Here is a 14,113-nt window from a genome sequence, read left to right as displayed (position 1 = left end):
TAAATCCGATAATCCACTGGTATCAATGTAAGAATCTCTATGTCTCGCACATGTTGTAACTAGTAGTTACAAAATGCTTGTCATTTTTTTTTTCAAAAACCAGATTTATAACGTTATCTATTAAAATGCTATGACAAAAAGCAACGCAGCAGTTTATCATAAATTTCTTGTTTTTCAAAATAAAAATATAGCATTTCTGAAATCAACAAAAGATACACAGAAATGAATATATGTTTTACAGAATTTGTACCACGTGATTGTAACGACTTTCCAGAAGGAAGTTTATCAGGGGTTTACACAATTTATCCAAAAGATACGAAATTCGATGTTTACTGCGACATGGAAACAGCAGGATTTGGATGGTCGGTAAGTAAAGTAAAGGTGTAACAATATAATATACTAGTCCAGTCAATCTAGCATAAATTTAACCCTAACCCAATAGTTATTGCAACAGAAGATTTTTAAGTTTTAATTTTTAGCATCATACCCCAAATATACATAGAAAAAAAGTCCCATAAAATCTAACTTGAGGAAGACTTAAAAAATCACCATTTAAAATTCCTATTGAGATTTACATTGAAAACGTAGAATTTTTTTGCAAAAAAGGCAGAAATATCAATAAAAATTGATACAAAATTATAACTTTACCGCTTCTATTCATCAGAATATTTTGATTCTTGATTTTTTTAGCGGTCTTTACAGTATAACAAACAACTGTAAAGGTGTTTTTATATATTTTATCAAGCTATAATCTAGATTTCGTAATTTACTAATTGACCATTTATTGAATTTTTCCACATGTCAATGCAAGGTAAAGAATCTCAAATGTAATACAAATTATAAAGCATGTATTATTCTTTTTGTGATTTAAAGTTTCTTTTGATAAAAAAAGTTGCTAAAAAATAATAAACATATATAACCAATACCAAATTTTCACATATTTTTTTCACAATGGTTACAAATCTTCTAGCTTGCAATTTCATTAAATAAAAAATGCACGCAATAAAACTACTCATAACACTTCGGGTTTGAACATTTCATGAGCAGGAGATTATATCATTTAGTCAATTACAAACTTATTATCCCATCAAAGTATCATACTTTACATACATTTCAAGAAAAACAACCACAATCTGACCAAAAAAGACTAATTTTTGCAAGAGTTATCTCCCCTTCCAATGTTAATTTCCATAAGAAATTAAAAATGCTGATTTTGAGTTTGTCTCAAGTAAAATGTTATCGAGCTTTTTTCTGTGTATATAAAGGGCATAATGCTTTAGTTAAGAACTAAAACATTTTATGTTGCAATAAGTTTGAGGTTAAATCTTATTTTGACTGGACTATACTATCATTATTATCATTATCGCCATTATTTTCATTATTATCATCATTATTATTATCATTATCAATATTATTATTATTATTATTATTATTATTATTATTATTATTATATGATTATTATGATTATTAATATTAATATTATTTTAATTTAAAACAATCACTTTTGTTTCGACATATATTTTAAACGTCGGTCTCAGTGAATATGTTTTTCATAACGCAGCGTAGTGTCTGAAATCGAGAGTACACTTGAAATATATTCTTATATACACTTATTGATATATATTCTTCTACAATATTTTTTCAATAACAGTAGTACAATTGAAATGACAATATATTTCGCTTTCCCCAGAGGATCAATATTTCTGATTATAACTCAAAAATGTTATCACACACCTTAATATCATTTACAACACAAGAAGTTTGCATAATGCATTATTTATTCATTCCAAAATATTATAGAATCATCATATAGTGTCTTGTAATTATCAATTCTATAACAAAAGTTTCTTTTGTTTTAAGTTATCCACCTTTTACTACCACTTCCTTGTGCATCTAAAGTTTCACTCGGATTATTTCCGCTAATCCTCGAGTTATCTTTCTGCGATCATCCGAAAGTCCGAAAGTCCGATCATTCATCTACTTTCGAGTTATCTGTTTTGATTTGTTAAAAATTCAGTTTCAAATTAAATTCACATTACTCAATATACGGATTGAAGATTTGAAAAAAGTCATTGATTCATGTAATTGATTGGGTTTGTTTTATTTCTGCTTATAGGTTTTCCAAAGGAGAATAAACGGCACTGTCGATTTTTTCAGAGGATGGTCCGATTACGAGGATGGATTCGGAAATTTGAAATCAGAATTTTGGCTAGGTATTACTTTTTTTTTCTTTTTCCATATTTTCCACAAAAAAATCGAATAAAGGACAAATATGGAACGTCATTGTCCGTCTGCCTTTCATCTGTAGATAAATTTGTCATTCATACTTCGTTGAAATACTCAAATTTGCTGATGGATTTTTACCACAACATAGAAATTGATAGAGAAAGCTTCATTTCGTTTTTAAATTTTGTCTTTGTTAAATTAAGATTTTCTTTTACCAATGGGCTAATATGCTTGAATTAAATATACACACATCCTGTTATAGTTTTTTTTTCGTTTTTTAAGGTAAAAATGTGACAATTTTAGCTGTTTGAAACGTTGGAAGAAAATCAATTGACGGCAAACTCTGAATGGCTTATATCTCGAAAACAAATACTTAAGGATGTTCACCTGTCATATTTTGGACATTTTTTGTCTGATTTTCGAAAATCTCATATTTTATCCACTTGAAGATTCAGATTCAATATTTTATCAGAGTCTCAACACTTTCAATAATCTAATATAATCATCATAATATATACATTGAATAAAACAATAATTTTATGAATTAAAACACAAGTGCCAATCTATAAAGAATTAACGCCTGAAAACTTTTTGCCCATAGGCCCTAATTTTTCTTTTTATAAATTGTTTACATGTTTAATTATAAATCATCTTTTTAAAGTCTAATAAAATCCTAGTTGTTTTTTTAAGAACTTAAACTCGGCAATGTGTTGCCATGAAAAATCAAGAGAGAACATTCTCCCGCTAAATTTTCAATGGCTAATATCTCAAAAACTAGCACATTGACTTATCTTTTGCTCTTCTATATCCTTTATTTATTCCCTGTATATATACTAGTGTTTGAAAAACCTGTTATTTTGAAGCTGAAAAGTGATCTTTCTTAAACAGTTATTGTTTTCTGCTATTAAGTTCCTTAATCTATATACATTCTTTTGATACATGTAACTGAGACAGTTGTATAAAAAGCTTGTTCATTTGAAACCGAGTAGCAAAATCCTTATCAATAAGCTTCACTGCTAGTGGATATATTTGTGTTCTGTTAAATTGTTCCTTTTAACATTGTTATACGATGATTACTGATGTACCCATATTTTGACTATTTTATTTATTGTGGTTGTTCATTTAACGCATCAATGTAAATATAACGAAATTTGATGAGACTGTCATTAAAGTGAGAGGGTTAGCGCTATAGAACCAGGTTTTATCCCCCATTTTTTATATTTTGTAAATGCCTGTACCAAGTCAGGTATATGACAGTTCTTGTCCATTCGTTTTTACTGCGTTTTGTAATTTTATTTTGCCATGTGCTTATGGATTTTCAGAATTGATTTTTCTCTAAGTTCAGTATTTTTGTGATTTTACTTTTTCCTAACTTGAACAAAAATCTTTTGGTTTCATAAGCTAGGTTTGGAATATACCTTGTATGTCATGAAATAAATAAAATTGCATAGCAAAATAATGATTAAGCCGACAAAACATCTCAGCTACATTTTATCTCGATGCTATTCCGCTATGGTGACAAAATAGCCGGGAATCTTTATATTGTGCAGTCTTGCATTCTCATAGCATTATTTTCAATCTATATCTTTTAGGATTGGAATAATTGAGTTTTTCATTTTGAACAGGAAATAAGTTTATCCACCTCCTTACATCTACTGCAAGATACAAGCTTCACGTTCACCTTGAAGATTTTGATGGAAATTCGCGATATGCAGAGTACAGCAAATTTAGTATCGGAGATGCTGCCAGCAATTACATTTTGAATATTGAAGGTTATAGTGGAGATGCAGGTGGGAATTTTAACCTAATCTTTTTCTGGAATGATACAAATACGCATTATTGACGGTAGTTAGTATAAATAATAATATGCAATTTTCCATATTAGCCCTGGTATCCTCCCCGAGGCTTAAGCATGCCCAATATGGAAAAGGCATGTTAAAATCTTTTTATCACATATTTAAGTTCTTTAGAAAAGAGAAGCAAAGTTCAATTATAACAATTAAAATGAAACATAACAGGTAAAATCTTAAACATTTCATCTCTAAAGTGTTATCAATTGTCGTAAAGGACGCAATGACGTCATGTGACGTTATTTGGAATCGAGGTATGATAACCAATATACTCTTTTATGTCCCGGGCTATTTTGAGGATATTTCATATGCAGAGATGCTGTCAATAATTATATTTTTTATGTCGAAGGATATAGCGGAAATGCAGGTAAAAATTACCACCTAATCTTTTCTGGAATGATACTAATCCGCATTAATGAGAGTAGTTATGCCCTTTATCATCAGTCGTCAAACTGTCATTTTCAGTTGCCGTTGTAGTTTTACCGTAATTCGTCAAAATATCCATGTCGGTATTCTTCAGATGTCTCAAATAATTATCGTTACCGTAATTTTTGGGAACAAAATAACATAATTCGTCAAAATCAATCGAAGTTAACGTTAACGTTAACTTGCAAGGTTATTCCCCTATTACAGACCTCCTTTATGCTATGTTATCATTGCAACTAGCGGTGGGACAATTATTAAACAAATAAGAATGTGTCCATCATGTCCATAATACACCAGAGTTGGGGTAATTGTAATTGTAATCGTTAATCAGCTGTAATTGATTACAATTCTTCAAGTAATCATTAATCAGCCAAAAATCTGATTACATGTAATTTAATTTAATCAATTACTTTTCAAAATACCCTGTAATCCTAATTACTTTATGATTACATTCTGATTACAATGAAAACAAATCTTAAAACTGTGTTTATGGTCAATAAAGGAAAGTTTTTGTTATTCTTATTCAATTTATATTGAACATGTTAAGATAGTTTGGTTTACTTTATTTTTTATAAAACATGACAATTGGTTTGTATACTTCAGTAAAAAATAAACTGTTACAGTATTGAAAAGTCATCAATAGCCTAAGAAGAGACATATAATACAATTATATGTTTCTGGCCTAAGTAAAAGATATTGTACATATTTTCACAATTTAAAGATGTACATATATATATTTGATAATAACTGTTATATTCAAGTAATACTTTTCATTAACCCTTAATTATAATCTTTTGTTAATGTTGTGATTTTTGTCATCTTTGAATTGACAGGTAGGAAACCAATTAAGGTTTGTTTTTATTACAATTACCAACTGAGTATAGATGTAGGACAATATATATGGTAAAAGATAAATCAGACATGTGATCATTTATCCAATTAGCACAAAATTAATTAAAAGTTGGACAAATATCTTTTTTTAAAATATGCAAATCTTTGTATGTATTTGGACTGGACATGCAATGATTTTTAGCACTTTTATTTTGTTTACAATTTGATTAAACTGGTACAATTTCATCTATATTTAAACTCCCATCAACTGTACCTGGAAACAAATATAAATTAAAGTTTAGAATATGTCAGAAGACAAACAGTAAATGCTTTTTATAAAGCTATATTCAATTGAAGTCAAAATAATTCAGAGATTAATGATGATAAAGTGCAATGGGTCGTAACCAGTGACACAATGTTTATGTATGTATATAGTGAACTTTTGAGGTTTATTAAATAGACGAAGTTTGAAGTTATCATTTTATAATATAGCAAACACAATACTTTCTAAAAAAAGCTATAGTTAATATATATTAAACGTTTATTCATTCACATCATGCAAAATATTTTTTTTTCATTCATTGTAATCAGATGTAATCATGATTACTTTGCCAATGTAATCATTAATTTAATCAGACACTTGCAGAAATGATGTAATCATTAATTTAATTTAATCGTACAAATGACAAAGTAATTGTAATTTAATCAATTACATTGAAAGTAATCGGACACATCTCTGTAATACACAGATGCCCTATTCGCACTATCATTTTATATGTTCAGTGGACCGTAAAATTATGGTTAAAAGCTTTTGATTTAGTCTTTTAGTGCGGACTTCCGTTTTGATTGGTAGTATTCTTTTGTTATATAACTTTAATTTAGCAAGTCATATATTTTGAGCTAACTTTAGGTAACTTCAAACAATTATTTTAGTGTTTGGTATTAATTCATTGTTTCAAAGTATAACTGACCATAAATAAACTCATCAATCGTAACTTAAAATTAACACTACATCGCTTCATTGGTTTTGACGTTGTCAGCCAATCGACGATTTTTGAAAATATTTCTCATAACGCATTTCATTAAAAACGGAAAATTCGTTTTGTATACTTGAACTTCCGTTTAATAATCACATTGATAAATGAAAGTGATGCACTTTTGAGAAGTCACGAATTTGTACATGTATATAAACGAAAAAGACTTTCGGAGGGATAAAGTTGAAAAAAACGAATTCCAAGGTAAATAAACAATGATTTCAACTTCTTACTAGCACCTTTATATAAAACTCATTTAGAATAATAATCTTTAAAAAATAAGGATATTTTAGAATTCATATTACTTTTCTTTGATTAGCATTTTTTTTAAATTGTTCAGCAAAAGGGATAGAACACGTCAAGGGTTACAATCTTTCAAAAAATGTTTAAACCTGCTGCTTTTTTTTGGCGACTGTTTCAGGTAAGGAACTTCTTGCCTTTGTTATTTATGTATTATTTCTTTTTTATCAAACTTTACTTCATTTATATATTTTGGAGTTTAATTTGACGTCCATTTTTACTAAACTAGAGCAAAATCCGAAACAGCAGTTACGTCCTCTTTACTACGCTACGTTGACTTTAACTGATAGTTTAGCGAAGCAACGTCACCATTGTTTCAGAGTTTGAAACTAGTATCTAGGGAGTAGCGGAGGACCAGCACCATAAAAGATATGTTCTTGCTGCGTTGAAGACCAATTGGAGGCATTTAGATGTTTTGTGCACATTGAACGTCTTGTTGTCTCCATGTGACATGTTCCCAATCTTTATTCTTATTTTTATTCAGAAAATATAACTTGTACCAGGAGGAACTGAAATCTCGTAATGATCGTTATAGTCTTATCAACTTTTGGAATTTCAAAAGCGAATGACTGCACCAATGTCGTAATATTCTCCATGTTTCTCCTACACCAAACGACTGGTGCCACATGTGGAGCAGGATCTGCTTACCCTTCCGGAGAACTTGAGATCTCCCCTAGTTTTTGATGGGGTTCGTGTTGCTTAATCTATATTTTTCCATGTTGTGTCTTCTGAACTATTATTTGTTTGTTTGTCTTTTTATTTTTAGCAGTGGCGTTGTCACTTTGTTTTCGATCTATGAGTTTGACTGTCCCTCTGATATATTTCGTCCTTCTTTTTAGCATTTCACATGTTAATTTTAGTAATCGTTTCGTCTTTATAGGAGATAGCCTGATGGACCCTAGCAACCAAAACCATAGCGGCATGATGTTTACCACCACAGACAGAGATAACGACAGATATATAGACAACTGTGCATCTATGTATAAGGGAGCGTGGTGGTACAACGCATGTCATAGGGCTAATTTGAATGGAGAATATTTAAGAGGACAGCACTCCACTACAGCCAATGGGATCGTATGGTGGACATGGAAAGGATATAGATATTCGCTGAAGTCAACTAAACTTATGATTAAACGAAATTAAGAGATGTTAAGAGATGTTTTATGAGTTAAAATTTATATATTCGACAAAAAAGTACGCTTTCTTAAAGTGGGCAATGCCCATATTTTAAGAATGATACGGAAACCGTTAAACAAATTTATTAAGTGGCTCGAGGGTATAAATCCATTTTTTTTAAATATAGAATTTTGCTATTTTTTATTTCTATAAAGGATCTTAATCATATACTTCATAGAAATTTTTTTTAAAAAATGGGTCATTGTACATTTAAACGCACAATCTCCTTTCGAAAGAATAATGCATTTTCGTGTATGTACTTTTTTCTTTTGAACTAATAGGAGAAAAAGAGGTAATAACAATTAAACAAAAAGAACTACAGTAGTTGTCGTTTGTTTATGTAATATATACGTGTTTCTCGTTTCTCGTTTTGTTTATATAGATTAGACCGTTGGTTTTCCCGTTTGAATGGTTTTACACTAGTTATTTTGGGGGCCTTTATAGCTTGTTGTTCGGTGTGAGCCAAGGCTCCGTGTTGAAGGCCGTACTTTAACCTATAATGGTTTAATTTTTGAATTGTTGTTTGGATGGAGAGTTGTCTCATTGGCACTCACACCACATCTTCCTATATCTATAAACTACAGCAATCGCTTAAATTTTATAAATGATTAGTTAAATTAGTTTTTTTAAGAAAAAAAATGTAGGTCGCTGGTGAGTTGGAAAAGAAATATATTTCAATTTAAATGCAAAAAATAACATTTTTGCACCAAAGGGAAATAATTTGAAGCTTTTTTAATGATATAAACATTATAAAAGTCATCTGGGTCCAACACAAGCCGATGTTTTATTTGTACCATATCATAAAGTAACTAAATAATAGTGTAATAAATAAAATTTGTAATGAAAAAAACGTGTAAAGTCTTGCTGAAAATAATGTACCCTCGAGTCTCTTTAAGACGATTTCACATTTTAAAATAATACGCCTAAGATTAGTCATAAGCAGGGTTTCCGCTGGCGGCCATTTTCGCAATTTGCGAAAAAAATAATATTTGTGGCGATAAAAATTCGTCATTTGCGAAAGAATTTGGCGAAAGAAATATATAGAACGATTTATTTTCCTCAATCTCGTTTATTTACTTTTTTCGAGTTTTTCGGACTTTACCCGATCAAACAATACTCGCAATTCACCTTGACCTCATTAAGGTTTGGACAGAAAATCAATAATCAGCTGATTGTATTGTATAGCTATCGACAACAAAGGACTATATTAATAAAGGTATTGATTGAATTGTTTGACAAAATGATATGGTTAAATGGCTTCTGCTAAATGTCACATACAGAATTTATTTACCACTTTGCGACGCACGAGTTTGAAGCAAACTTGTGACGAAAAATGTCCAAAAGCAAGAAAAATCTCGGATTAAAAACTTTAATTATCCTTTGACTTAAATATCGGTAACTGATTAGGAAGACGTTCTTAAAGTCGTTTGAGTGACACACGTGTTTCAAGCCTAGTTTTACGTCTCAACTTTTTCATTTACGATGGTCAAGAAAAAAAACCTGTCGTTATGAAGAAATCTATCCAAAAGGTTGGCTCGAATGAGAGTAGCCCTTCAATGTTATGACTACAAATGAAACGAGGGATCAATTGCATGTGATAAAAGCTTCTGTTTTGTTGTAAAAAAAACCTTCTTAGTACAAAAGGGAACATCAGTATTTTTCTTTTAAAGAAACTTTCCCTACGAACTATACTGGTATTATATAATCAAAGCATGTCCATTAATTTTGTTATATTCCAGGATGTATATCTTCTTTATTATTAAAAGTATAGTGGCCCAATCAATTAGAAAAGTTGTTTAAAATACAATGAATAGTTTTCCCTTTTAAATTAAAAAAAATCTGTTCTTTTAAAGTAAATGTTTAGTGTTTATTCATTAACATGTAAACTCTAAAATAAGTTTGAGAGCATAATCATAGACAAAATCATCTTATTTAAGGGAAAGGGGAGGGGAGGGGGGTGGAAAAAAATGTAAATTTTAAACGAAAAATATAGTTATGTTATTTGGCGAAAAAAATAATAAAGTGTCGAAAAATAAATTGTTTTGGCGAAAGAGGTGGCGAACAAAATAATTCACCCAGGGGAAACCCTGGTCATAAGTCAATAAAATTCACAGTATTTACGATCAATTGTTTTATGAGTTTTGAACATATTTCATAAATTAAATCAATATTTCATGAATAAAGGAATTCAAAAGAGATATGAGCAGTTTCATTATGATTCGACAGATGAAGATTTTTTAATCTTATGGTTTGTGCAAAATAAGGTGTCTCCAACACAAATAGACCCAACTAGAAATGTTTATGGTCTACACGTTCTAGTTACTCGCATACAAATATCATCATAGTAACTGTTATAGACATCTATAACATAATACATAATCAATGTTATATTTGTTTAATGATAATTTTACATATTTCAGTAGCAAATAGGTGTGAATAATGAAAACTGATACTTTTTTTTTAATAAATCATATAAAGCATAAACAAGTAGACTCTTTTAATACAAATTCCATAGTCTTCTTTCTTTTGATTTCTTTTTCAATCCGCATGGTCTTTTAAACATCTGTCCACGTTCTCTAATCCACTTGTTACTCACTAAACTGTATAGAAAAAAGTAAAAACACGAAAATACTGAACTCCGAGGAAAAATCAAAAAGGAAAGTCCAAATTCAAAAGGCAAAAATCAAAATCCCAAACACATCAAACGAATGGATAACAACTGTCACATTCCTGACTTGGTACAGGCATTTCTAATGTAGAAAATGGTGGATTGAACCTGGTTTTAAAGCTAGCTGAACCTTTCAATTGTATGACAGTAGCATCAAATGCCATTACATTGTCAACGGTGCATGAACAAAAGAAACATACTCAAAGAGTCAAAAAATAGGGGTACAGCAGTCAATATTGTGTTATCATCTTTATCACTGTAAAAACAACAAATGTAACGAAGAATGTAGATTTGTAATAAGAAATTAAATCACAGTTTAAACCTCACTGAATGGCATTGACAAAAAAAATATCAAAAATTTGTTTGCATTATCAAAATTACATTACTGGGTCAACTGTTAATGGTAGACTTTAGAAGTAGTTGATGGTGGGCAATAGTTGATGGTGGATAATAGTTGATGGTAGATAATTGTTGATGGTTGACAATAGTTAATGGTTGACAATTCTTGATGGTGGATAATAGTTGATGGTAGATAATTGTTGATGGTTGACAATAGTTAATGGTTGACAATTTTTGATGGTCGATAATAGTTGATGGTAGACAATAGTTGATGGTGGACAATAGTTAATTGTTGACAATGGTTGATGATGGATATAAGTTGATGGTAAACAATAGTTGATGGTGGACAATTGTTGATGGTGGACAATTGTTGATGGTGGACAATAGTTAATAGTGGATAATTGTTGATGGTGGACAATATTTGATGGTGGACAATTGTTGATGTTTGATAATTGTTGATGGTGGATAATAGTTGATAGTGGACAATATTTGATGGTGGACAATAGTTGATAGTTGACAATTGTTGATGGTGGACAATTGTTGATGGTGAACAATTGTTGATGGTGGACAATAGTTGATGGTGGACAATAGTTGATAGTGGACAATTGTTGATGGTGGATAATTGTTGATGGTGGACAATTGTTTAGGATGGACAATAGTTGATGGTTAACAATAGTTGATGGTGGACAATTGTTGATGGTTGACAATAGTTGATGGTGGACAATAGTTGATGGTGGACAATAGTTGATGGTAAACAATAGTCTATGAAGGACAATAGTTGATGGTGGACAATAGTTGATGGTGGACAATTGTTGATAGTGAACAATAGTTGATGGTAGACAATTGTTGATGGTGGACAATTGTTGATAGTGAACAATAGTTGATGGTAGACAATTGTTGATTGTGGACAATTGTTGATAGTGAACAATTGTTGATGATAGACAACTGTTGAGGATGGACAATTGTTTATGGTGGACAATAGTTGATGGTGAACAATAGTTGATGGTGAACAATAGTTGATGGTTGACAAAATTCGATTAAGGACAATAGTTGATGGTGGATAATTATTGATAGTGGACAAAAGTTGATGGTTGATAAAAGTTGATGGTGGACAACAGTTGATTGTGGGTGATAGTTGATGGCGGACAATAGTTGATGGTTGGCATTTCGTTCCGTACACATATTGGGTATCGTCACTCAGTGACATTGCTTATGACACAAAGATGAATACTACAGTATATTTCAATTTATCTTTTGTTTTCAAAATACTGTGAGGGTTAAATTAACAAGAAATTATTAAATAAAGCGTTCTAACTCCTGCAGGCAAAAATTACATTAGATGAATTTGGTTGCAGTTGGTCACCTAGAACGTACTGTTGTTATCACATCAATTTCAGTGAATATATAGCACTAATATGAATACTATCGTATAAAAATATTTCTATTTCTTAATTTTGCGCTGTTGACTTAGGGTGGAGTAGAAAATTTAGGTCCAACAACCTCAGGCAAATAATACCTTAGATGCATTTATCTATGCTATCAAGTTGCAGTAAGTCATATAGTTCTTCACGTTTTCATTAGCTCAGTGTCAGTGCTTATAAAACTGTCATGAATACTCGAGTATATAACATATTTCGTTTTGTTAAATTAAGAAACGTTGATGATATTTAGGTCAAGCTTCCGCATGTAATCTTTACCTCATATGGACTGGCTATACTATTTATGTGCAGCTGGTCATTAAGTACTAGTACTTCACGTTTTCATTTATAAAACATTTGTTTAAAATGTATAAGTTTATGTTTTCGTGATTGTTTTTTTTTCCGAAATTAGTTTCTGAAAAAAATACTTTAAAAAGACATTTCCATTTTGTATCTCTTTCCTGGTCTGATTTAATTTTGATGTTGATTTATTATACAAGTGAATACCATTAATCATGTCTGAGAGAAACGCTTGCGGGCATACGATTCAGGGGAGTAATAACATTGACATATTGCGCTCAAGATGCACTTTTCGACTGAATTTTACAAGTAGCTAGAAAAAAAATAAACGTAACCTTCTTTTCGAAATTGCTATTTGCTTGCAATTGATTATGTGGGCAAATTATTTGAACCTTTCTTTATAATAAAAAAAATTGAAAAATCCACATGATATTTTCAAATTAGACTTATATCTAACCAAAAAATGCTAGTTTTTTTTAATCATGACAATTTTACAAATAAAAAACTATTTTAAACAATCATCCCATAATATTTTACATACTTACCCCATTTATAACCAACAAGAACAGGACATCCAGCATGCAACATGCGTTGGTCTATATCCCATTTAATTCCAAGTTATACCAAAAAGCTGCACTACCCTGAGGAGATTAAAATTATTTCATTAGATAAAATAGAGATACCGAGGACACATTCAAACTCATAAATTTAAGAAAAAGAACAAAGCCATATAAAAATCGGAAAACGACGAAAATCAAGACTGAGCAATACCAAATTCTTTAATAGCGCTGGCAATCATATGTGCTTTAAAAAGGGATAAAAGAACTTGTTTTACATGTTTTATATGCCGTGTCCTTCTATTTTATAAGGCATATTAAGTCAGTATTTCTTACTAAATAGCGATTGGTACTGGACTCTTATCTTAGGACATGACCAAATACGCATACAACTAGAAAATATGTCATGTAATTGTTCCAATTCAGTAACATAACTGAATATGAACAGAAACTTTTAGAGGGACAACTCTAACTATTTAAGGTGGTATGGGTGTCTTTCGCCATCTTGGATTGTAAAAAACAGAGAATCTAAGGTCCATATTTTCTATCAAATTAGCAAAACTTGATGCAAGAATGCAGATATTTCATGTGTTTTTACATTTAAAAGATCCAATTTATAACATCCTGACCTCCATGATGAATATGTTTTTGTCCCCGCAGACAAAGCCCAAAATAACATCGTTTTTATCTGTAAAAGTCATTACATTAATTGCTTGATAAACGAATTAGGTATAGACAATTCACTTGGAAACCCAACATATACCCTCACGACACTTACCAAAGAGGAAATCCTGGATAATCATAGGTCTGTTCTTTGTTCCTTTGGTATTTCAACCAAAGATGAAGAACTGGATCTTCCATCACTGTATTGGATACCTAAACTACATAAGTGTCCTTACAAACAACGGTATATTGCTGGGTCTTCCAAGTGCTCCACGAAACCCCTTTCTAAATTATTAACATCCATTTTATCAGCAATCAAAGACGG

The 14,113-nt window shown here is 30.6% G+C and overlaps 1 protein-coding gene and 1 long non-coding RNA gene across 2 annotated transcripts; one reads left to right on the top strand and one right to left on the bottom strand.

The window, feature by feature from the left end:
• The first annotated feature begins 222 nt into the window (after positions 1-222).
• On the top strand, positions 223-7,810 carry LOC134699826 (fibrinogen C domain-containing protein 1-like). The gene is made up of 4 exons (XM_063561238.1): positions 223-366; positions 2,117-2,213; positions 3,852-4,016; positions 7,548-7,810. Exons 1-4 carry the CDS (start codon positions 223-225, stop codon positions 7,808-7,810), a joined length of 669 nt encoding a protein of 222 aa, XP_063417308.1.
• A 2,412-nt stretch (positions 7,811-10,222) lies between these two features.
• LOC134699776 (uncharacterized) lies at positions 10,223-13,211 on the bottom strand. The gene is made up of 2 exons (XR_010103668.1): positions 13,114-13,211; positions 10,223-10,438 (listed from the first exon to the last, which is right to left on the bottom strand). It is a non-coding gene; the product is annotated as an uncharacterized LOC134699776 (long non-coding RNA).
• Between the last annotated feature and the right edge of the window lie 902 nt (positions 13,212-14,113).

The sequence above is a fragment of the Mytilus trossulus genome, unplaced genomic scaffold (assembly GCF_036588685.1).
Source record: "Mytilus trossulus isolate FHL-02 unplaced genomic scaffold, PNRI_Mtr1.1.1.hap1 h1tg000085l___fragment_1__unscaffolded, whole genome shotgun sequence".
In the NCBI taxonomy this organism is placed as follows: domain Eukaryota; kingdom Metazoa; phylum Mollusca; class Bivalvia; order Mytilida; family Mytilidae; genus Mytilus; species Mytilus trossulus.
Note: the sequence above shows the minus strand (reverse complement) of the source record. Positions and strands in the feature narration are given on the sequence as shown.

What these genes read in the sequence shown, in the direction of transcription:
- LOC134699826 (XM_063561238.1), top strand. Translation starts at nt 223, where the DNA reads ATGAATATATGTTTTACAGAATTTGTACCACGTGATTGTAACGACTTT. An exon ending in GAAATCAGAATTTTGGCTAG is followed by an intron (nt 2,214 to 3,851) that starts GTATTACTTTTT and finishes CATTTTGAACAG; the next exon opens with GAAATAAGTTTATCCACCTC. An exon ending in AGGTTATAGTGGAGATGCAG is followed by an intron (nt 4,017 to 7,547) that starts GTGGGAATTTTA and finishes TCGTCTTTATAG; the next exon opens with GAGATAGCCTGATGGACCCT.